Below are 22,870 nucleotides of genomic sequence, written 5' to 3'. Positions count from 1 at the left end.
AGCTTCCACCGACAATGATATTCAAGGCACTTGCGACTCGTCTGCAGCGATAGGAGAAACGAGGAGAGAAAGAGCGAGCCTCACCGCCTCAAACAGCGAGTGAGGCAGGGAAAAAGAGCCAGAAAGCGACTGTGAGAGACAGAGAGCAAGAAACAGACGAGAAGAAGCTGTGGAGTTAAAGGAAGAGACCACAACGGCTTGGACCTCGCGCGAGGAGTGTTTTAATTGTATAAAGTGTTTTAACATCCACACTGATTCGACATGTCATCGTCCGGTAAAGACAACAGCGGTGCCCAACATGCCAATTACGTGGGACCTTACCGTTTGGAGAAGACGCTGGGAAAAGGACAGACAGGTTAGTTGGGACAGCTTGCTCTCTGCATCTCCTTTAGTTGCTCTATTTATTTTACACAGCGAGTTGATACTTGGCCGGCTGGGTGTCTGCAGGTGATAAATAACTAACCGCTTAGTTACAAACACCTGCCAAGCCTCGTGGGTCATTTTTTGGAGGGGCTGTTATGCGTTGCTCGAGCTGACATAATCACGCTAACACAGTGGGACGGAGGGGATTTAGGTGCTTTAACATTGGTTTGCTGGTTGTGCGTTGGCGTTGGACTGGGTGTGTGTATCAGAGACAGAGCAACGTGGAAACCATCAAGCAGGAATAAACGATGACAGTGTGATGGGATGTGAAAATGAACTTTTTGTGTCCTGGCTGTCCTGTTTGTGTGTGTGTATGTGTGTGCGTGTGTGTGTGTGTGCTGAGGCTGGAGCACAGCGCCGTTAATCCCGATTTGCCTGATACATTGATCTATTCTTAGTCCGCGGGCAGGGAAGGAGGCAGGCGTTTCTCCTATAGGCTCTGACTGCAATACGTGGGTTTCCTCCGATATGGATGGTGGAGGGTCCCACCTTGACAGATCACACCACGAGCTGGGGAATAAGAGCTGCACTGATCCATATTCACACACCCCAGAGGATGTAACTGGGCTTCATGAATAATGAGCACATGCTTTACCTCAGCATGCACGGCAATGACATTGCAGTTTGTTTAAGTTGCATCGCACATGTGCAGTTAACAGGAGAAATAAGGATCCCTGCGGTGATGTTTCATGCTATGCTAAGTGATGCTCTTGTGTTTGGTATGCTTGGTTTATGTGCACTTCAGTCCTGTCTTTATTGACAATCCTTTGCCTTCAACTCCATGCAGCCAGCAGCAGCAGAGCCATGTGAGAGGAGAGGAGAGCAGAGGCACAGCCCAGTGTAGGCAGGGATGGCAGGGAGTGATGCAGCATGCTCAGTAAGCTCACCACCCTAAAAGAGATGGAGTCAGAATCTTCTCTCCTATTCTTCCCTTTCCTCTCAGCTGAGAGATTTTCCTCCCATCTGTTGTCTAAAACTGCTACAATATAGGCGTTGCTTCCCTCTACCAGGTCCAGCTGGTCATGCTGAGCAGCCGTGTGCACACGTAAATGTTTGTGTGTGTCTCAGATGAAATATTCACCTCATTCACCTGGAAAGTGATCATCAATGGAGTTTGTCTGTTTCGCTGTGGCATTGACTCTGGGACTGTGCAATATGTTTTAAAAACCAGCTCAAATCTCTCATTAATTTTAGATTTGAGAACATGTTGCATGAGAAGTCGGTGCGGCTCCCCTCCTGAAATTCAACATATCTTCTAATCTGCTGTGTGAAGAGTGAAGTATGATCAAACATTGCTGAAACAGAAATTAGCGTTGCAGGCTGTGTTCTTGTCTCATAACAGATTCATAACAAATGCAGTATTAAAAACACCTTGGTGAGATTCCCTTTCTTCTTCCACTCATATTTAATCACTTGTGTTTTCAGGAGGATTGCTCTCAGCCAGATGGAGCTTTCCTTCAGATAGCTCTCAGGAGTGTCTCATGGCTGTTTATGGCGGTGTAGATCGGGCTCTATAGTCTGCTGGGTATGAACGTTTAATGATATGGTGTCTGTGAGATCATCAATGGCGCAGGGTGTTTTTTCATTTGGAAGCATTTGTTCCTGCTAGCCTTAGGTGAGCCACTGGATTGTCAACTGTGAGTTCAAAATAGCAGTTTGACCCCCAACTATTTTAACTTTGAGTCTGTTTTGGAGTTAAAAAGAAATTTCTTATCAGATTATTTGTAAATCCTTTCAGTCTGTTTTTTATTTTTTTATTTTTAATTAGATTCCATGTTTCAAATATGTAGCAGTAACAGGGCATGGCATTATCTGTGTGTGTGTGTTCTGTGTTAGAAAAATCATTTGCTTACTGGCGTCTGTGAAGCTCTTCCATGCCAAACCTATTTTAGATTAATGACAGTGCATAATATCCCATTCGCCCATTAACCATTCGTTAATCTGTCAGATCTCTTTCCCAGGCCCCACGGAAAGGGTTGGCTTGGCAACTGTCTGTGCCCAATCAGCTGGGCCCGATTATGAGTGGCAGCTGGGACCGTCCAGTGGGCTCAATCCCTAGCGAGCGTTCCCAGGCTGTAGTTGGCTGGTATTATAGGAGAGGGAGAAAGCGGAAGGGCCTCTGGTTGATCTGGCTGTCCTGTTCAGAGGAGCAGTGCTGTTCCGTGTTCATTAAGTGATTAGGGCCTTGTTCTGTCACACACACACACACACACACACACACAAACACACACACGCACATACACACACAAACATGCACACATGGCCACCACAGTGGTTTTGGTTTGGCGTCCTGATCTAATCCCCTGCACAGCCAAAGTCTCCTCGGCTCTCACTCACGCACTCACGTGGCCCAAAGGTAGCATGAGCTGGCCAGCTTTAGCTTAGCAACTTAGCCGCTCCATGTTAGCATAGAAATACAAATGCGTGATTGTGGCAGAATGGAAAGTAATGCTGCAGTACTCAAGTTTTTCTTCTGATGTCCTGAACGTCTTTGCCAAGGGTCTGTCCTTCAGTCTAATCTCTCACTCCTTGGTTTCTACAGATCATGTGTGGGGCTCCTTCCTTGTCAGGTGATCACTGAGGCCTGATGGTGTCTATATGAAGTGTCTGCATGGCTGGCTATTATTGGGGCTGAAGCCACAGACCTGTGAAGGCCATTTTTACAGTTTTCATGCCTGGATGGTGGAGCCTAGCCTGGCCAGTGTATCTGACTGATGGTTAGTGTAGGTTCTTTGCAGTACAGGGAATCCATACTGAATCAAGAGCAAAGTGTGGCAGCTTTCTAATGACCCTTGGTAACTTTTCAGTTTCCAAGCAGATTCTTTTTTCTAACAATCACTGAATGAGCCCTGTTAGGCTCTATGTTGTAGCCTTTCAAGCTTTTAAAGAATGGTTTGTTTTTAAAGCTGTATGAGTACAAGAGTAGGCAAAGAACAAAGGATCAAAGGAGAGCTGGGAGAGCAGGAGAGAGCTCAAGTTACCTGGTAATACAGGTGTGTACACCCATGTCCACGAATATAGAGAGCTACAGCTGTCATGAGTGAAACATCAGGACCTCAGGAACGCACTGAATCAAAGGCTGCCTGCCTATCAAATACAGCTGCAGCCAGAATCACCCACCATCCAGAGGTCCCTGCCTCATTGAACGCTGCTATTTTGCCCAATTTCTAAACTTCTGAAGTTATATTAAAGTACATCTTCAAAGTAAGCTTGACACTTTAATGTTTTTTTCTTGTCTTTTTTAAAAAAAATGATGCAACCCATGGTCTTCAGGATGTTTACCACACTGTGTTGGATGTCAAAGAAGACTGAACTGTAATCACAAAAGACATAGTTATTTTCAACATTATAATTATTTATTTTTGGGCTTTTATGCCTATGATTGGATAGTAGAGGACAGTGGATAGAGCAGGAAACAGGGCAAAAGTGGGGGTTGAACCTCATGGGGTGCAACCTAAACCACTAGACCATCTGCATTCCATCATTATTGTTATTATTATTATTATTATTATTATTATTATTATTATTATTATTATTATTATTATTATTTTTTTATTATTATTTAGTCTTGTAAACTGAGATATGGGAGTCCAGTTTAACTTTACACCATGGACCCATAAAGCTAACCGGCTAGCTGAAGCATATACACACATAAAACTGTCATCAATGTAGCTAAATTTCATGCTGGGATGACTCTGTCTACAGTGCTAGCAGTGTGGCACCTGTTACAAATATTTAGCCGTTTTTTCTTTGTAAAAAGGCTTAGCCGACCAGCATCTTTACCAGGTATTGGACTTATTATTTAAATATACCTCATGCAGCCCAACTTTGAAATATCAGACTATCCCTTGAAATCAAATTTATGCTCCAGCAACTTCACAACAGGGAAATTTACTCAACTTTAAGATGTTTCTATCCCAGTGTGGGTTGAAGAAAAAGCCCTCTTGTTTTTCTTACTCCTGAAGTTGTAGGTTTGTAGTCTTGCCAGTGTAGTGACGTAAGACAGACTGAATCATTGTTCTGCACCACTAATGCCTTGCAAAAACAGTGCCCTGCTTCACCTTTACTTTGTTCCTAAAGGCTTTTGATTAGCAGGATAGAGGCCTATTGTCTGGAAAACACTGCCATGCTAATTCAGAGTAAGTCCTTGTTTTTTGGCCTGACTCCAGTATTGACGAGCTAAGAGGTGGAGTTTGAAGCCGAGGCTCCTTGATTGTGTGATTGACGTTTGAGAGAGTGAAATCATGTGTGCTGCAGGGCCTGTGTATTGACTGATCGTCTGACAAAAAGATGTCTTACTCTGTCTGTTACTCTGTTCCTGCTCTGCTTCTGTCTAAATGTTGGAGAGGTCTTGTTTGGGGTTCTGCTGACTTATGAGGCGTCTAATCTAGCACCCTGCTGTTTTTTGTTTCCATGTCAGCAAAATGCTGGTCAGCTGTAGCTCTTATTGTTACATTGTTGTGATGTCAGATTGTATCTTCCTTTTTAAACACTTATACATGGAAATGCTGTACTTTTTAAGCAGACTGCAGAGGGTCCATCTAGTACAACTCACAGTAATGTAAAACCGTTAATTCGACGTTGATTGATAGCTGGTGAGCCGGTGGTGGCTGATTCAGATCAATGGGCTCTCCCAAAGATTTCCTGTCTGCTAGAAGCGATCCATACTGTTTCACCGCACATGATATTCCTGATGATGACAAGTGAGGAGGGAATGCTCAGTCGATGCTGTCAATGAAAAACCACTCGGCAAATCCGCAGAAACTAAGTGCATCTATGAGCATGTTGGTGTGTGGAGCAGGTGCTCAGACTCTCGCTGACCTGTAGCCTCTGTGCTGTTAAACTAATCTTGATACCCATGTAGAGTTCAAATACAGGTGTCTATCTCAACTGTGTTCCCAGATTACCCAGAAGTCTGCAGCTTTGAACTGAAGTCAGCAAGTCAAGGAAGAAATGAAAGGCTGCGATCATAGAGCCCATGTTTCAGCGGGCTGTTCAGGGTTTGAAGCGAGGAAAGCTCCCACCAATGGCTGCACCAAGTCGCTCCCAGCTGGGTAGCGCCTGTGCTAGCAAGCTGGATCAGAGCTGTGGAGCAGGAAGCCAAGCCTGCATGGTCTCAGCTGTTTGAATGTGTGGCTAAAGCCAAAGCCCTGCTCCCTCAGCCCTGAAATGTATCCTAAATGGTGGGAGGGTATGTTTGAGTGGCTCTGTGCTTAAGCTCATACATATGGTGTCTATTTGTGAGCTTTTAGGACTAAACACCTTTATTTCAGCTGTGCTGAGCCAAAGCATAAACACGTAAAAACTGGCTCCAGTAAATTGAACAGGACTTCTCCCGCTGTCTTTTCACTGTCTGTGACTTTGACTGAAGTTATATAATGATGATTGTCTCTGTCATCTAGTGCCCCTCATGCCTCACCCCATCCCTCTCCTCCTCTCTGTCCCTCGACTCCTGGCCAGCCAAGATTCATACGGGGACCCAGCCATGTGGTAAATCAGACAAGACCTCGGTGGAATTGCATCGATTGGGAGAAATGTATGTAGCCAACGATTTTCAGAGATTAATGATGAGGAAAGAGGTGGAGAACCAGGGGGGAGGAGAAGGAAGGGGACGAGGGGAGGAAGGAGGAGGAGTAGGAGAAACAGAAAAGAAAATCCTTGAACTGAGAGAGCATGAAGTGGTCTTGAACGCAGCGATTGCAGTGGAGGTTATTAATTAAGGCAAAGTATTGATCACCCTCTTCATTATCTTCCCCTCCTCCCTGATTTTCATCTCTCTATTGCTGACCCCAGAGGGAGGAAAGGGCTCAATCTTTAGATGGGAGGTCAGTGAATAAGAGATTCATTGCAGGAGTGGTCTCTGGGGGTGATCATAAATGAGTCTTTGTGTATTAACGGTTTTTATTTTTTGGACAGGCCCCATCACATCTTGTTTGGCTTTCACCCTAACTCTGTTTACAGCCAGTCTCTGTCTGCCTGTCATGTTATAAAGCGTGGAGAATCAGGTTAGGATGACATGCTCCCAAGGTCCATTTGCCACTATCTATACCATGACACAACACTCACACAGCGGTGCTCAAACAGCTGCCTTTTCTTCTCACTTTCTCGCCAAGACTTCTGTTTTGTGTCTTCACACTGTGGCTTTATTATAATCCATGCAGTGATAAACTTCAAAGCATCCCTGAATTTGCCCCCATCTCTGTGCACTTCTAATGCTGCCAGTCAGCCTTTTAGCCCGTCACAAAGTCAGCTCTGTGCTCTTTCGGCCTTTGGCAATGTGGGCTCTATAAGACAGTAGGGGTGGGAGAAAAAATCAAAAATTGATATAGCGGGATTTCTTGTTTGGCAATATCAACATCAGGATTCTCGTCAATTTTTTTAAACATTTTTTTCAAATTCAGATTCTTCATTTCAGTCTTTGTTTATGATCTGGGTTGGAAAAAAGTTACCACCTTTCTCCAGCAGAGGGTAAAATGTTTCTCTCTGACTCATGCAATGTGGATTCTGTGGGAAATATGGCTTCTGATATGGTCTATGGACATCATCATTTAACTTTTCTGGTGTTAAAAAAGCAAACAAAAAAAATCGTGAATATCAAAGAATCCCTGTTTAAATCAAATCGGCACCCCAAAAAAACATAATTAGGGGTGCACCAATCACAGTTTTTTGGTCGATCACCGATCTTTAAAAAGCCTGACCTGCCGATACCGATTTTTATTTTTTATTTTTTAAAACTGACAGCATATACCTTCAATGTTCCATTCTTTTTAATCATTGAACAATACCTTTAACAATACCTTTAACTTAAACAATCAATAAAGTGTCTTGAGTTTTAGGTCTCAGAGCAAAAAGCGACAATGGTTGGCTGTCAGACCTTTCTAGAGGTATGTAAGATCAGTTTCATGTGTAAGGATGGGCCGATCGCTGATTACTGATCACTGGTCACTGATCCCCTAAAATGAAGGAAATCAGCACTGATCGATCGGTGCATGTCTAACCGTAATGGACTCGAATCACGAGAACAGCATATAATCCCAGCCCTATAAGACAGTATACAGCACACCTAACGTCTTCGCACACAGCGGCAGGCTCAACCAGCCTGTTTCTCTCTCTCTCTCCCTTTCTGCCTCACTCACCCAGCTTAGATTAACCCTTGCTGAGCTGCATGTCTGGCTTAGACTGTGAGAACACTGGGTTGGTTGCCAATGGTTGTCTGGTTGTCATGGTTTCCCTGCTTCTTGCTGGTTCCCAGTCTGCCCTCATGAAGAAAGAAAGGGAATGCTCTCTCTGTCTCACCCTCTGACTCTTAAAGTGGCTAAAATCTGAAGTTTCTGTCACACATACATTTGTGTTCCTCTGACTCTTATCTATTTAATTTGCCTGATCTCTTGATACGACAGAGGCAATGAGTTTCTGAATGAGTGTGTGTTCCTGTGCATCACTGATGTCTGTGTGTGTGTGTGTGTGTGTGCATGCCTGTGCAGGCCGGGTGCGTGTGTGCAGACATACGGTCATGGATCAGACAGGCTTGCCTTGCTCTGCGCTCTCTGCGCTGTGTGCTGTGTTCCCATTTAAATCTGGGAGATTAGCACATGTGGGGAGCCTCGGCTTTAGTTGCTGTCAGCTCAGCGAGCCTTGGCAGGCTGTCCTCAGATCAGGGGGGAAGCTCAGCGCTCATCCCCCCATCACTGTCTGCCCTGCTGTACCTTATCCATTATCAAAGAGATGGGTGGGCCAGTGACCTTGACTTTGGTACAGTTTTCTACCTGCTGCAGTGCACTTATTCACTCCACACACAGCCATTTGTCACCGGCCACTCTGAAGATAAATACACAAACAGCACAATTTATGACACGGTAAACTGTGTTGTTTGTATATGGTTTTACTCTTGGGACATGAAACCTGATTCTAAACCTCTTTCAAAAGGATTGATTATTTTTCTTTGTGGCTGTAACTCTTGGAATATTCCAGTGATTTTCTTCAAAAAGAACAATTTTGTGAATGTTTTTGTTTCAACCTCTAATGGATGTGTTTGATAATTTTTTAATCTTACTTTTAAATTGACTGTTTTCATAGATGGATTAATGTTGCGTTTTGAAAAAGCTCATTAAAGCAGTTTAAATGAATTCAAAATAAATCAAGTGTACTGTTTTTGGATTAGCAGCAAAAGCATGGAGCTTATTTAAATTTACATACTAAGCTAATTTGGCTATTTCACCAGGGATTCCTTGCCATTAAGAAAGTATCAGTTTTACTTACTGAAGCGTTGTTGTGTTCTCAGTGTGAATCGAGTGAATGAATGACTTTTAAATTACACAAACAGTGCTTTTGCTTCAGCAGACCTGCTGGCAACTCCCCTCGGACTGTTTTTTAAGAAGTAGTACATGAATGAAAATGTGCTCCCGTTTAGTGAGTGCGGAGCATCCCAGATGGCAGAAGGCAGGGTAATTGTGATGCACTCAGAGTTTTCACTGCCTCTCGCTCTGTTGTCAGCGCTCTATGCTGTGAAGCACGGTGTCGCCCATGCCTGAAACACCTGAGATGTGACTTGGCGTTTGAAAGGAAGCAGACAGCCCTCAATGAGATTAGGTTAGATGAGGATGACTGGTTACAAAGCAACAACCTGTGGTGGCTGCTTGTCTCTATGGCACTGACTTCTGACACTTGGCCAGGCTAGAGTGAAAAAACACTATGTTAGCCAGCTCCACTTATTTATCTCCATCCCACGACATCAAGGAGTCTGTTATTCACCCAGCCACAGAAAGGGGGGCAGGTCTGCTTTGCTGTTCTGATGACTTTTTTTAGGATGTTGTTCCCAGTTTTATAGAAACACCACCTGGAACAGGTGTTATTGCATCAGTATACCCGCCAAGACAAAACTCCTCTTCCATTTCCTTTTTTGTGTTGCCACCATATCAGAGAAAGGGTCAGAGCTTTGAGTGTGCTTCCAGGTCAAATCCTCTGTCATGTATGAAATCAGATCACAGGGGGATGTCGTACTTGAAGCAGTGAGTCTTTGTGTTGTTTTTCCTTCTCGTCTGACCTGGATTGTAGCTTCAGCCTGAGCTACTTTCATCCAAATCTCTGGCCTTGTAGTGCTGTACTGGTTTGTGAAAGTATTTCGGCATAAATCTTTTAATACGGCTAGCACGCTCTCCCATTTGTATGTTGCCCCATTTCTATTGGCTGAGGCTTGAACAGCATGGGTTCAGCTTTTCCCCTGTCTCATGATGTAATGTCTGTTAATGGGAGGCTGTTGTATGCTCAGAGGAACCATACAAACATCCAAAGATCAGGGCTGTGTTCAGATGTTCACATGTTTTCTGAAAATGTTCCACTTTCCTGCACAGTCTTTGTAGTGAGGGATTTTAGCCCATTCCTCTGATAGCTGAAACCATGATAAGCACTATTTTGTTTTTTATATATAAATTAAAATATGTAGTTTTATGCACACCTGAAAAGGCTAAGATTTAAAAATGCTTATGATTATTCTATTTATTTGACAAACACAATCATCTTATCTAGGGATGCGCAAAATTATCGTCACAATATCAGTATTGGCTGATAAAAGTTTATTGGTGTCTGTAGATATGAAAATATTTCTGCCAATAGGCACAGCCGATAAGTTGCTATTCAGTTAGGATTATTATTATTTTTCATCTGAAAAATAAGCTCCTAAAATAAAATGTAGCACTTCATTTATTTACACTGCAGAGCTCTGTGTCTGTCACCAGGTTGTTACAGTAGCTCTAAAATAATCAAATGCAACTTGGTTATGTTTAAAGATGCACTGTACATTTAAAGTTCATGTGATCTAAAGAAATTATTTTTCTGTATTTCAATACTGAATATCTTGAGTTTGAAAAAATAATATATTTCTTATTTATGGTAAAATCAAATGTTTTTTTTAATCTTGTTTTATGTGTGTTTCTTAAACAAATAAGACCGTCACAATAAGAGTAACATATAAATTCTAGTACAGGATAGACTCAGCTTTCTTTACAGTGAAAAAAAACAAACAAACTTGTAATTATTGGTATCAGTATCAGCCAAAAGGAGTTTCGATATATCGGCATATCGGATATCGGCAAAAATCCAGTATCGTGCATCCCTAATCTTATCCACCTCTGCCACAGTAAAAAAAAAAACTATGTCGAAAACAACATTTTTGTGAGCTTGTTGTTCTTCTTACTCCTTCTCTGCATTTAAAGGTGTATTGCATACCTACACCTGTTGTGTGGAAATGTTGGGATTGATAATAAAGAAATGAAAGCAGCTTTTCTCTGTTGTGTTGATCTAGTGAAAGTATTTTGTCTGAACAAAGACTTAAATCAAATCTTACCATCCTCGGCTGATGATTTACTTCACATCATGCATTTTGTGCATCTCTTGTCAAACCAGGCAAGGACTGCTGATCAATTCTTCCGTCTTTAGTAAATTAATTAAAGACACAGGCCCCACCATCCAAAAATCATATTGTAAGCGTAACGACTGCTAATATATTTGCCTTTCTCTTCAATAGGCTGTGTATCTGAGTCACTAAATCCAATTCCACTTTCCTGGGAGGTCAAAGGCCGTAATGAAGGCCTTTGTACAGAAGGAATAATCCATCAGTGGAATGAACTTTTGGCCTTTCACAATCCACTGAGTGCTCTTTGGAACTGTGGATAAAATGTCTCTTTCAAGGGTCAAACTCATATTTGATCTTTTCCTTTTTTCTCCCATGCTTTTCTACCTTCTTTCGCTCCTTTGGTGTCTTCTCTTGCGACTCCTTTTGCATCCGCCATGACTAATGGAACAGTTGATGGAGTGATTAAGGGAAAGAGTGCTGAAGTAGGCGAAGGTTTCATCTTTTTTTTCCCCAGATGGTTGTTTTTTTTTATTCATCACACAAAAATCTGCTTATTTCAGATGTTGCTTGTGTGTGTACTCCTGCGTGTGTCGTTTTTTTTTAAGTGTGCACCGTGTGTTTTCCAGGCTTGGTGCTGATACTGAACAGTGTCTGAGAGCTGAAACTCATGGGACACATATGAACATGAGAGGCAGAGGGTAGGGAGGGGGCAGCTCACACAAGGGCCGTGATTCTGAGTGTGAAAAAGAGTCACAGCGGTGAGGCATCTCTCAGGGTCGCTGCATCTATTGTCATTCAAATTCAGCACAAACAGCATCACATGTTGCAAGAAATGAGGCACACACACACACACAAACGCACTCACACAGATGTGGGAATGTGCTGTGCGGCAGCATAGAGTGGATCCTTTCAGCTCCTACAGGAATCCCAGCTCTCGCTCTGACTGCAGCAGAGCTCTGACGTCACCAGTGGAGGAAACACAGCAGTAGCTGTAAGCTGCCTAAGGACACAAACACAAACACACACTTTCTTGTAGTTTAAGGACATTTAAGGGCCTTGTTTCTCTGCTTGTTAATCCTGTCCTCGGTAAGATCCTCAAAGAGTTTACCTGCTGTAACTCCTCTTTTCACTCTCATTCAGCTATTGTGCAAAAACCAATTGACGCAGATTTGCTCGTAGATGCTTTATTCGCAGATCAGCAGTGCTTTGTGGTGAATAGCCAGTAGCCGTAGCAACACAGCGACACATTTCCCCGTGCTTTTTTCACATGCTGAGTGCATGAGTGGCTCTGCTGGAGTAAGTTGTAATTTTGGTCGGTCAGCTGCTGCCCTCACTGCTGTTTTGATGTGTTGTGGTTTGTATAATGAGAGCATGAATGCCAGCCAACATGTCCATTTGCCTGTGTCAGTGTCTTTGTGCACAGAAGCCTGTATGAGTTGCAGAAAAACACATTGGCTACCCTGATGCATGTGGCACCGCAAAGCTCATGTGAGCGTGTTATTATGATCATTATGACAGCTGCTTTTCTCTTTGTGGAGTGCACTCTCCACCTGTTTGCTTCTGCTGGACATGCAGGAACAGCTTCCTCTGGTGTTGCTAGGCCTAGGATGATTGTCAGTAAATCAATGATTTGTTCAATAAATGTAATGTAATCAATCATTTTGCTATGCTCTATATATCGCCATGTGCATACGTGTTTGTTTTTGTAGTTTGGGATGAAGCCTCATGGATGAGAGGACAAATGTTTTCACAAACTCTGAACAGTCCAGCTGCCTCATTAAGATTAACTCAGTTGTGTGAATGAGAGTTTACATTGACACAGAGAGTGTAGTTTGCTACATCACAAAATAAATTCAGCGTTTTAACTCAGTTTTTATTCAAGTGCTATGTTTGACTGAGAGCCCATTTACATTAGATTAGTAAAAAATACTCATGAAAAATAAAAGTTTATTGCATTTCAAAGAGTGTATTGGGTTATTATGATATTTATTTTTTATATTAGTGGTTAATTTGGTCTCAAAATAATATTGTCACTAATACTGTTTATCGTCAATAACTGTGGGACAATATATCGTCCATCAAAATTTGTAATTGGCCCAGGCCTAGGTGTTGCTTCAACAGTAGCCATGGTTACATGAGGAGTTTTAAGTCTTTCCGAATGACTTTTCCGAAAACAGTAGTATACATGGAAAGGAATATTCCAATCTCTGGTCTACATGTGCTGCTATAATCAAACAGAATAGTCAATGGGGCATGCGCAGAAAAACGTAAACATCACTAGATTTATCAAAGCTGGACGACGACAGCTTGTTTATCACAGTGTTGCAATAAGCTACTCCATATTGCGAGTTTGTCGTCCGTCCAGTCTTGAAATTATGTTCATTTCTTTCAAAGTTTGTATCAAAAACAAACTTTCCGCAGCAGTCTAGTGCTGATGGGTCGCCGCCATTTTTAAAGTTGAGGAACGTCTCTAGTTGTGTCTTATGTCATATCTGAGTATGCACTGAAAGAACGCACTCTGACAACTTTCCTTTTGAGTGGATACATGATAAGTCAATTGGTTTGGGGAAAGGAATATTCCACCCCTGTGAAACCGATTAAATGTTGTTTAGATTGGCACTTTTCTTCCAGAATGAGGTGTTAACAAAGGTTAAATTCTTTCCGTTTGAGCAAATAAGCTGAATGCAAGCAGAATATTTGGGTCCATGTAAACGTTGCTATTGACTCACTGTACCTTTTTGTAGGTTTCTGATTAATACAGGGCTTTAGTTAAGGGAGTATGGTTAGGGTGCTGCTGGGAAATGACTTGATTGAAGGAAATAGACCCCTTTAAAAAATCCCCCATACATTGGTTCTGAGGTTATTTATTTCCTTATTAGAAACACCAACACCCAATCCCTCAGTCTCCATTATCCCTCTGTTCGTACTCATCATAACACCCCCACCTATCCTTCTTGACCGGTCTCCCCTTCGCTCCCTTGTTCCATCGCTTCTTGCCTAATGGAGGTATTCCCCTGCAGCCTCCCAGCCTCACTCTACCATTCTGCTCAGGTAGGGCTCATTTCATGCAGGATGATTATATCTCACCGGCAGCAACTCAGGTGCAGAATAAGCCAGAGTGTTTTGGGCCAGCACAATAGCTGCAGAAATTTAATTAAATCTTAACATATAGCCCAATCCTGTGCAGTATGTACCTGCCAGTCTGCAGACCTGCAAGAACTCGACACATGCACTTTGCATGTTCCTCCTTATTCCATTTCCACGCTTTTACGCTCGCACAGAATTGCAGGTGAGTTGAGATTAGTGCACATTTACATCCAATATAGCAAGATTTCATTCTGGCTCTGTATGGTTGCTCTGGAGATGTGCAGAGATGTCTGATTAAATATCACATTATGATGTTGTATGAAAATGTTATGAGACCTCCCCCTCCCCTGCTCTGTTCTCCTATCTCACATTCCTCCCGCTGTGAGAGCAAGAAAACAAAGATTTATTTGCATGAACAAATCATACACATAACCATTTGCAAGTTGGCGACTGTATGTAGGCTTCATGAGCCAGAGCTGATAAATGCTTTTAAGGAGGGATTTTAGTGCAATATATCATCAAACATCTGGGGTTTAACCCGAGGGGGAGAAAGTGACAACATTTTAATGTGTGGTATAAAGAACGATTGTAATTTTCAGTGCTCACATATTTTATCATTTCTGTGTTTTAGCATGCTGGCGTGTGTGCAAAAGCATGCCAAATAAAATGTTTCCCTAAAGTGTATTCATATTGAAGATTGTAAAGGCTGTACTTTTGATTTTTTACCAAAAGTTGTAGAGGATGTGAAGGTGCTGGTTCAGGGGACATTAGTGAAGATGGGTTTCATCATCATAGGCAATGTGACATTTATAAGTCATGCATTTTATAATGTTGCAAATATATATGATATCATGATAAGTTTGGATTTTTGATGATATCCAATATGTTTTTATTTTTACATTTATCTTGTCTCAATCAGCAGGAATTATGATGAATATAAAACTGTTTTTCATTTTTAAGAATAACAGTCTCTCATATTGCAGAAAATAGCAGTTACTCTAATTGAGACAGTCTGTTTATTTTGGAATCCTGATGTTAAAAAAGACAAACAACATTTAACTTTATCAGAAATGATAAATTTGCTCCTTTTAAATGTAATTTAATCATTTGGGATCACTGTAATATTTGTTGGTTTTGTTTAAGCAGATTTTGCTTGGTGAGGTTTTAACTGGTGCCAGACAGATCTTAGCCTGTCTCATTTCTTTAAGAGCTTTCTGTTCCATCCCGAATGAAAAACAAGAAAATATGGACCACTGCCTGTGTTTCTGAACTTACTGTATTGGCTCACTACCAGAAAGTAATCAGTAATACATTTTTTAAAATTATTTTTTAAGTATTGTTTTAATCATTTTTTTAATGACCAGGCTGTACCTATTTATTTATCATGGCATGTGACCTCTTGGCCAGGTCACCCTTGTAAAAGACATCCAGATCTCAATAGGTTTTTATCTGGTTAAATAAAGGTTAAATGAATAATAAAATGAAATAGAAATTATAAAACGTTCTATTAATAACACACTTTACATTTCAAAGAAATGTCAAAGTGCTCGACACTGATTCTGAAAAACACTGAATCTATTAATAAAAAATAGGATTATAAGTGTGCCCTGCTCTATTCGTCCTACCGGGACATTTAGAAGAAGACTTGTATTTTTCCTGAAACAATAAAAAGCTTCTTTTAGAACTCAGTCAAGCTGAGGAGATGGCTCGTCTTTGGGTTGGAAACATTTGGTGTGTGTTGGCTCATGTTCCTGTTGCCCTCAAGCTTGTGATTGTGTCTGAACAACCAGGTCTGATTAGGCTTGCATGGGACCTGAATTTATTACTCTGCCTTCACCAGTGTCATTATACTCCCACCTCTTATATTCACTCTTTAATGAGACTTTATGAAATATTCAAACCTTTACCTGGAGGAGCTCAGTGTGGCGGTGTGTGTGTGTGTGTGTGTGTCTCTTGCATATCTTGCATATCTGTGAGTGTGCATCATTACTTTTTGATCTCTCTGTTAGCGGTGACAAACACAGCGGGGTAAAAAACAGACAGACACAGGAATACATTTACACGCACCTGTACACAGACATGATTCGAGTCGGCATGGTAATTTATTTTTCCAGGGTTTACCATCCCAGATGATGACGAATGTGAGAAAGATGGGCCTCATTAAGCCAGACGGAGGAGCGCATGTTGGCTGGGTTTGTGTTAGCCTGATTCTGGGCCTCCTCTCTTCTGCTGTCACCCTTTCTCTCCTTTTCTCTTTTTCTGTCCGTCCCTCTCACGGCACAACACTAAATCAAGCAGACCTTTTAATTAAAAGACACACTGCCCAAAAACCCTATAAATAGCTGGATAAAGCACCAACACACACACACACACACTCACAGCTCACCCTCTTCCCTCAAACATGTACTGAAGGCTTTGTGTCAAAGTAAAGCATTGAAGGTAGCCTTGAACTTTAAGGAAACCTCCTGGTTTCTCATGTCTGTAAATCACATGCTTGTCGAGGGGAGTTGGTTAATATACCCCCCTCGTCTTGTTTGACTTAAGGAAATGACTTTACCTCCTGCTCTTGTCCCCTTTGAAGAACTCTTTAATGAAGCACTTCTGTTCCCTTTGAATCACACTGTAGCCGTGTCACATATGACAAGTCTCATGTTTGAGTGCATGGTCACGAGTGATGAGTACTGAGAGCTAACAGAGGTCCCCTCCTGGGGGCTGAGACGTGTGTCCAGACTATGAAGGGATTCATTATGGCTGGTCCAAAGATTCACATCAGACCTCTTCAAGTTCACAGGAGACTTAGCGCCTGATGTGGCAGCATGTCTTACATCTACCTCACACTCATCCATGACTCTAACTTCTTGTGTAGAAGCTCCAAGTGGTGAGGGAAGAGGGGCAGAAGGGTCCTCTAGGTGTTAATCATATGGAAAGAGTCCCACGTAACATGATTATGAATCCCTCTTTAAACTCTTTCAGTGTAAAACCAAACTCCTAATGTATGTACTCAGTCACACTTCCTCTTGCACATGCAGATGTTATATATGGGGCTTTACTGGGTTCAGATTATTCAGTATATGGCTCTGACTGGGTATTAATGCTGCTTCAGATGGGGCAAACACACGGGCTGAATGTGTTTTCAGTGGTGCACAGATCACATGTGACTCTATGCATGCCCCTTATTTTCTTTCTTTCTTTTTTTACTGTATCTGTAAGTGCGCATGTGTGTTTGAGTGATTAATCTCTGTGGGCTGGAGGTGATCAGGTCAGAGTAAAGGTGACTGTGGAGCTAATGACAGTGATAAAGAAGAGGAGTTAGAGGGGCTTAACGTTCATCAGGTTCACTTCTCACTCCCTCCAAAGAGCTGCCGCTAAGAGGAAGTTGAGCCAAGATCTTTTCATGTGCACTTGTCTGTGGAAAACAGAGCTCCTTTGTGTTTGTTTTTGGTGAGTCTATGAAACTGTGGGATCTTTAATACAGCACCTCCCTCCTGGAGGAAAACTCTTTTTCATTTTAAAACTTGCACAGCTAGTCATTTAAAAAGTCAAATATGCAGCTATTAGCAAAAGCCTGAAGTGATGGATCACCTCATTTAGCTGTGCAGGGCGTCGCAGGGCAAATTTAAGATGCCTGAGATCCTCTGTCAACTGTTTCCCCCATAATAATAATGATAATAATAATAATGATAATAATATTAATAATAATAATAATAATAATAATAATAATAATAATAATAATAATAATAATAATAATAAATCAGATTTATATTTAAAGCACTTTTTAAAGATGCTAACAGATGCTTTACAAACCAGATATGAGTACATAGAGAAGAACAACAGAGAAAAGAGAGGTAGGGGTGAAATTTTGAAAGCTGTTTTGAAAAGGTGGGTTTTGAGTTTTATATTCTCACCGCCGTTACTTGCCACAAAATAAAATGTGAATATATATAATTGTCTCATCATGTATGGATTATCGGGGATGTGTGTTCTTGCGAGAATAAGTGGCACTCTAATGTGAATCTGAGAGTAATCTCAGCAAGACTGCGCACAACCTGGAAACATTCCCGTGTCTACAGCATGATAGAAGCAACCTCGTCCACTGGCGACGATGGAGATACCGCCACACCACCACCAGCTAGTTTTGCTTCAGAAGAAGATGGACACCTGTCATATCTCAAAAACATTTTCACTATTGTTGGGATTAAACGTTCATCCTACAGGATGAAGTGCCTCCTGTGTTTGCTGAAAAACAACAAAATATAGATGTTCCAAAACTCACCATCAAACCTAAAGAAAAGGAGCAAGGGGAGAATGGAGGAGAGAAGGAGGAAGGGAGCAGGAGGCAAAGGAGGGATAGAGGGTGAATTACTTTCAATAAAGTTTGTGAGAGAAACAACTATGTCTGCTTTTGTTTCTTTGTACTTTTACTTTTGATACTTAAATACTTTAAATTTGAGCTACTTTGAGTGATCTTTAAAATCGGTGACTTTCACTTTTACAGGAGTAGATTTCAAGTGAGAAACCTTTACTTTTACTCAAGTATGGCTTTTAGGTACTTCATACTCCACTGGTCAGGAGGTTGGTGTCTGTTGATCTGAGATGGTGGCTGGGGGAGCAAAGTTATTGAGACCTTTTGGGTTGTGAGGAGGAACTTGATGATTAAACATGATGAAGATGATTCAGTGCTGGACAGGAAGCCAGTGTAGGGTGTAAAGGATGCTGTTGCAATAGTCCAGTCTCGGGGTTATAAAGCATGAATAAGGGTGTCAGCAACAGAGAAGGAGAGAGTAGGGAAAAGGCGTGCAGTGTTGTGGAGGTGGATAATGAATGTTTTGGTCGTGTTCCCGATGTGTGATTTGATATTACTTGGTACTGCCACGTTTGCCTTTGAATATTTACCTCATAAACCCTTGTTGTTCTTTTAGACTGTTATTAAATTTACCCTGAACCTCATAAAAGTCCCTGGTGGCACATGACTGGAAACTCATATTATTTAAAAAAGCATATTTAACCTCTTTATTTCCTCCAATATTCATCACTGGAATGAGTGATTGGTCCAATTACATGAACACAAACAACGGCCTGTGTTTTCATTAGTAGTTCTTCCAGTTAGTAAAAACAAGTTAATTAAGGCGAGACACATTAGCCCATGAGATATTATACTATTCGGACATGAAATAGCTTTTAAATTGCATGACTGCTCAAATATTTCCAGTGAAAAATTGCAAATGATTCCCATTGTATTTAAATCAGCCCTGTTTTAATAAGAGCTTTTACTTATTCCTGGTGCCAGTAGTGATCCATGATTTAAATCCACATCCTAACTGCAGTGCAGGGGTGAGACAGAACTACGAGCTGAGGTCTTTTTAATGGGTTTTTACCAAACCTTGCGCTTTTTTAAAGGTGCTTTCCTTCTCCACTCACTTTTCTTTATTCCCATTGGCTCTTTCCTCCCCCCTCCCCCTTTTTCATCCTCTCTCTGTCCCTTTTCTCTCCCTGTCCAGCTCTTTTTTTTTCTGTCCTCAATCTCCCTAGCCGCTTTCTCTGTGCCTTTCTGCGTCACCCTCCTCCTCCTCCTCCTTCTCTCTGCGTTACCTTTTCTCAGCCTAATGGGATCCCCGATGAACATGCCCCCCTCTTCTGCCGCTGCTCTCCACAATATCCTCACTTATCGCTGTGAAGTTAATGAAATGGAGTACAAGAATGACCCCTCGCTTCCATCGCTTCCATTCTCACTATATCTTCATCCTCTCATCCCAGCCCTCCTCTCTGTCTTCACATCATTCTTTGTATCTTGTGTCCTTGTTGTTTCCTCCTCCTGACTTTGCTTCATGCCTCTAAAGATTATTTTACTCTCCTCTCCTGCCTTTGACTCTTTCTCCTATTCTTAGCGTGCAATCAATAAAAGTGTAAATGCATTTCTTTCCTTACATCAGTTCTGATATCGCCTGTATTCTCTTTACATTTCTGCAATCTCACCTGAAATCGGAGTTAAGTAAGGTTTTGTTGCTCACAGTGTTGTGAGAGCTTGACTTACAAACACCACTTTCCTGCACACTCCCTCAGTGCTTCCCTCTCTCTCAGAGGTAATGTTATGTTTTTATTATTGACCCAGTGTGTAGGTTGTGATGCAGAGAGTCAGGGGAGGTGTGTGTGAGTATCTGTGTGTGTGCACCAGAGTTTCTCATCTGCTTCTACCTGTCAGAGATGTCACACAGGGTGCTGCCCACACAGGTGGCTTTGTTGGTGGGCTGTGCATGCGTGTAATGCTGTCACAGCATGTGTGTGTGTGTGAGGCTGTGTGAGCATTGTGCATGTGTGTGTGTGTATGATTGAATTGTCATGCACACATTCTGCTCATGAGTTAGTCAACGAGGAAACGCTTTGGAGAAATGATCCGTCACAAAGCCACGTTTCTGATGCTGATTGTCGTCACTAACACAAACGCACACAGGCACGCCACACCCACCAGCTCACGCGTTGAGTTCAGACAGCATCCCACAGGGCGTACTTCCAATCAAGACAGAGATGCTGAAGTGAGACCTCCTGCTGCCTATGTTCAGTCACCCTCCTATAACCCTGCCCTCCCACACACACACTCACTCACTCACTCACATAGACCTGCTCAGATATATACACTCACACTGAGGAGCGAAGAGATGTTGTTGATTTGTTTTTTTACAGCAGCTTGAGCTGCAGGGAGTGGGAGTGATAGTTATTTATACATCCTGTACGTCTTTGTAGCTGCACCTGCTTCAGTACCTGGCATCCTATAGTGAATGGTCCATTATAGTCATGTGATCACCATGGTAACTTTCATGAATGTCTTACTGAATATCTGCAATGGTAAAAAACTCACTGCTTTACTATGATCCTTGCTAACATCTCTGTTAAAATGTTTCTTTTGTCATTTATGCAACTTTTTCCTCTCCCTTTTCCACATTTCTCGTTTTATTCCAACGTCTACTTACAGGGCTCATCATTTTCCCCAACAGCTGTAATCAGAGAGATACAAAGGAAGAAAACCCCTGTGAAGATGCCCTCCTCCCCTGTACATTTCACTGTGCTTTTGAAACTCGGGGCCACATTAGACCAAAGGGACGGGCTCTAAATGAGGGAAAATGATGTCATCAAAGCCCCATGAGGGAATGGAGCAATTTTACCAAAGAAGATCAGAGTCAATGGCTGAAAAATGACTGTTTTCATAACATTTTATCAGCACTTGGTTCATTTTCTTATGAAATCAGCTTGTTACACGGAGATAAGATCAGGAAACTGTTGAAAAAAAGGCTGTAACAAGTTTCTGCAGCAGGTGGCATCTTCATATTGTTTGTTTTGTTTGGGCAGCAGCATTTTAAATCACCGTCTGCCAACTGTCCAAAACAAGAGTCAGAGTATTCACACATTCAGAAAGCTCATTGAAGAAACACTTGATTTTTTTCTTGACTCGATTTAAGTTTATTCCGTTTGTGATTGATGTGGTTTCGGGCAGAGCCGTAGATCTTTTATCTGGTTTTTATTTTCAGTTCGTGAGTCTAGAGATGTGCAGTTTGAGAGGAGAATATCAGTCTGACTATTTATTTGGTGAAGAGACTGCAGTGAAATAATCTGTAGAAAAAGTGAAGTGAGCATTGAGAAAAAGATAGACTGGACTGAAAGATAACCCATGAGAGCAAAAGAGGAGTTTATCTACAAGGATTAAATATCATTCTGGACCGGCCTTACCAGATTACCAACTTGCTCACTCCAGTGCTATGAAAACGCAGGCAGATTAGGCACACGCACGTGATTGCACACCCACGTGCAAGCACATAAACACACAAATAATGTTGTGGATTAGGGCCTCGCAGCTAACCCAGGGGCCAGGGTGAAGCAGATGGCTGCCCTTTGTTTTGTTATGTAACGTTACTGAGAAGCTGAGCACATGCAAACACAGCCCATTTGCCTGGCACAGAGACCTACACATTTACATACATCCTGCTGTTTCCCTTTTTATGTGTATGCTTTGAGCTGTTGGCTCTTCAGGTTACCAAATCCGAGGTTTGGAAAAGAAGCACCGGGGTTGATTGAGAGGAAGAGTAGATTAGCGAAGAGAAGATGGGGGAGGAAGACAGACGGACTGTGGTGTAGTGGGAGGGCAGCGGCACGATGCCAGCAAGTTTGGAGAAGTGCCAGATAAGCATGCTCTCACACATACACACACTCACAGGCGTGCACACACCAAACAATCCCAGTAGGGTGTTGGGGCGAGCCAAGGTGACCTGACTAGGTGATGGGAGGGTCACCATGCCAACGCGGCTGACTGATGTCACCATGGCAAACTATGTCAGGATTTGCTGAGAGAGAAGGAGTGAGGTTAGGGGCCAGGGGCCGCTGTGTGTGTGTGTGTGTGTGTGTGTGTGTGTGTGTGTGTGTGTGTATATGTGTACGTCATGTGTTGGAGGACCTGTGTGAGCTGTGGAGTCAGGCCCTCAGAGTGCTCACTGACACGCTGACATTGAGGGAGTCTGTGTGGTACAATATGGGGCCGTTGTAGGGCAAGAAACCTATTAACTGTAGCTGCCCCAAGACACCAATACACACTGAATGGACAACACACACACTTCTTTAAAGAATAGACCAGGCAACTGTGCGTTGTGCTTAATAAAATCAATCAATGTTGGAAACAATTCCTAGATTATTGATAAACAAAATATGTTTGAAGATAGGACAAGATTTTTTAAGTTATTTGTCACTATCAGAGGATAGGCCCAACTCTTATAGATATAACCATAGACAGCAGCTAGTTAGCTTAGCCAGGCCCAAGAAGTAGAAACCGGATTGAAAAGTCTTATCTGGCTTTGGAGAAAAAAAAAAAAGTGTGTTACACTGTTGGCTTGGACGAGTTGCCTGGCAACCAAATACAACTGCTTTTACCAAAAGAAAAAAATGAAAGATGCAACACTATTGACTGCCTGGTGCAAAAAATTGCCACATTATCCATGTCAATAATAACATTTTGAGTAATACAGAACG

General features: G+C 42.1%; 1 protein-coding gene across 2 annotated transcripts in view; it reads left to right on the top strand.

Moving 5' to 3' along the window:
- Positions 1 to 8: 8 nt before the first annotated feature.
- brsk2a (BR serine/threonine kinase 2a) overlaps positions 9 to 22,870 on the top strand; it is a 208,513-nt gene continuing 185,651 nt past the window's right edge. For both annotated transcript variants that reach the window (XM_074677978.1, XM_074677977.1), the window contains exon 1: positions 9 to 355. In XM_074677978.1, coding sequence (XP_074534079.1) covers positions 262 to 355 — 94 coding nt within the window. In that variant the 5' untranslated portion in view covers positions 9 to 261. The remainder of the gene's footprint in view (positions 356 to 22,870) is intronic.

Source organism: Halichoeres trimaculatus, unplaced genomic scaffold (assembly GCF_033239565.1).
Source record: "Halichoeres trimaculatus isolate MK-OKI-2021-1 unplaced genomic scaffold, fHalTri1.1 fHalTri1_scaffold_10, whole genome shotgun sequence".
Taxonomy (NCBI): Eukaryota; Metazoa; Chordata; class Actinopteri; order Labriformes; family Labridae; genus Halichoeres; species Halichoeres trimaculatus.
This window is presented reverse-complemented; position numbering and strand designations above follow the sequence as displayed.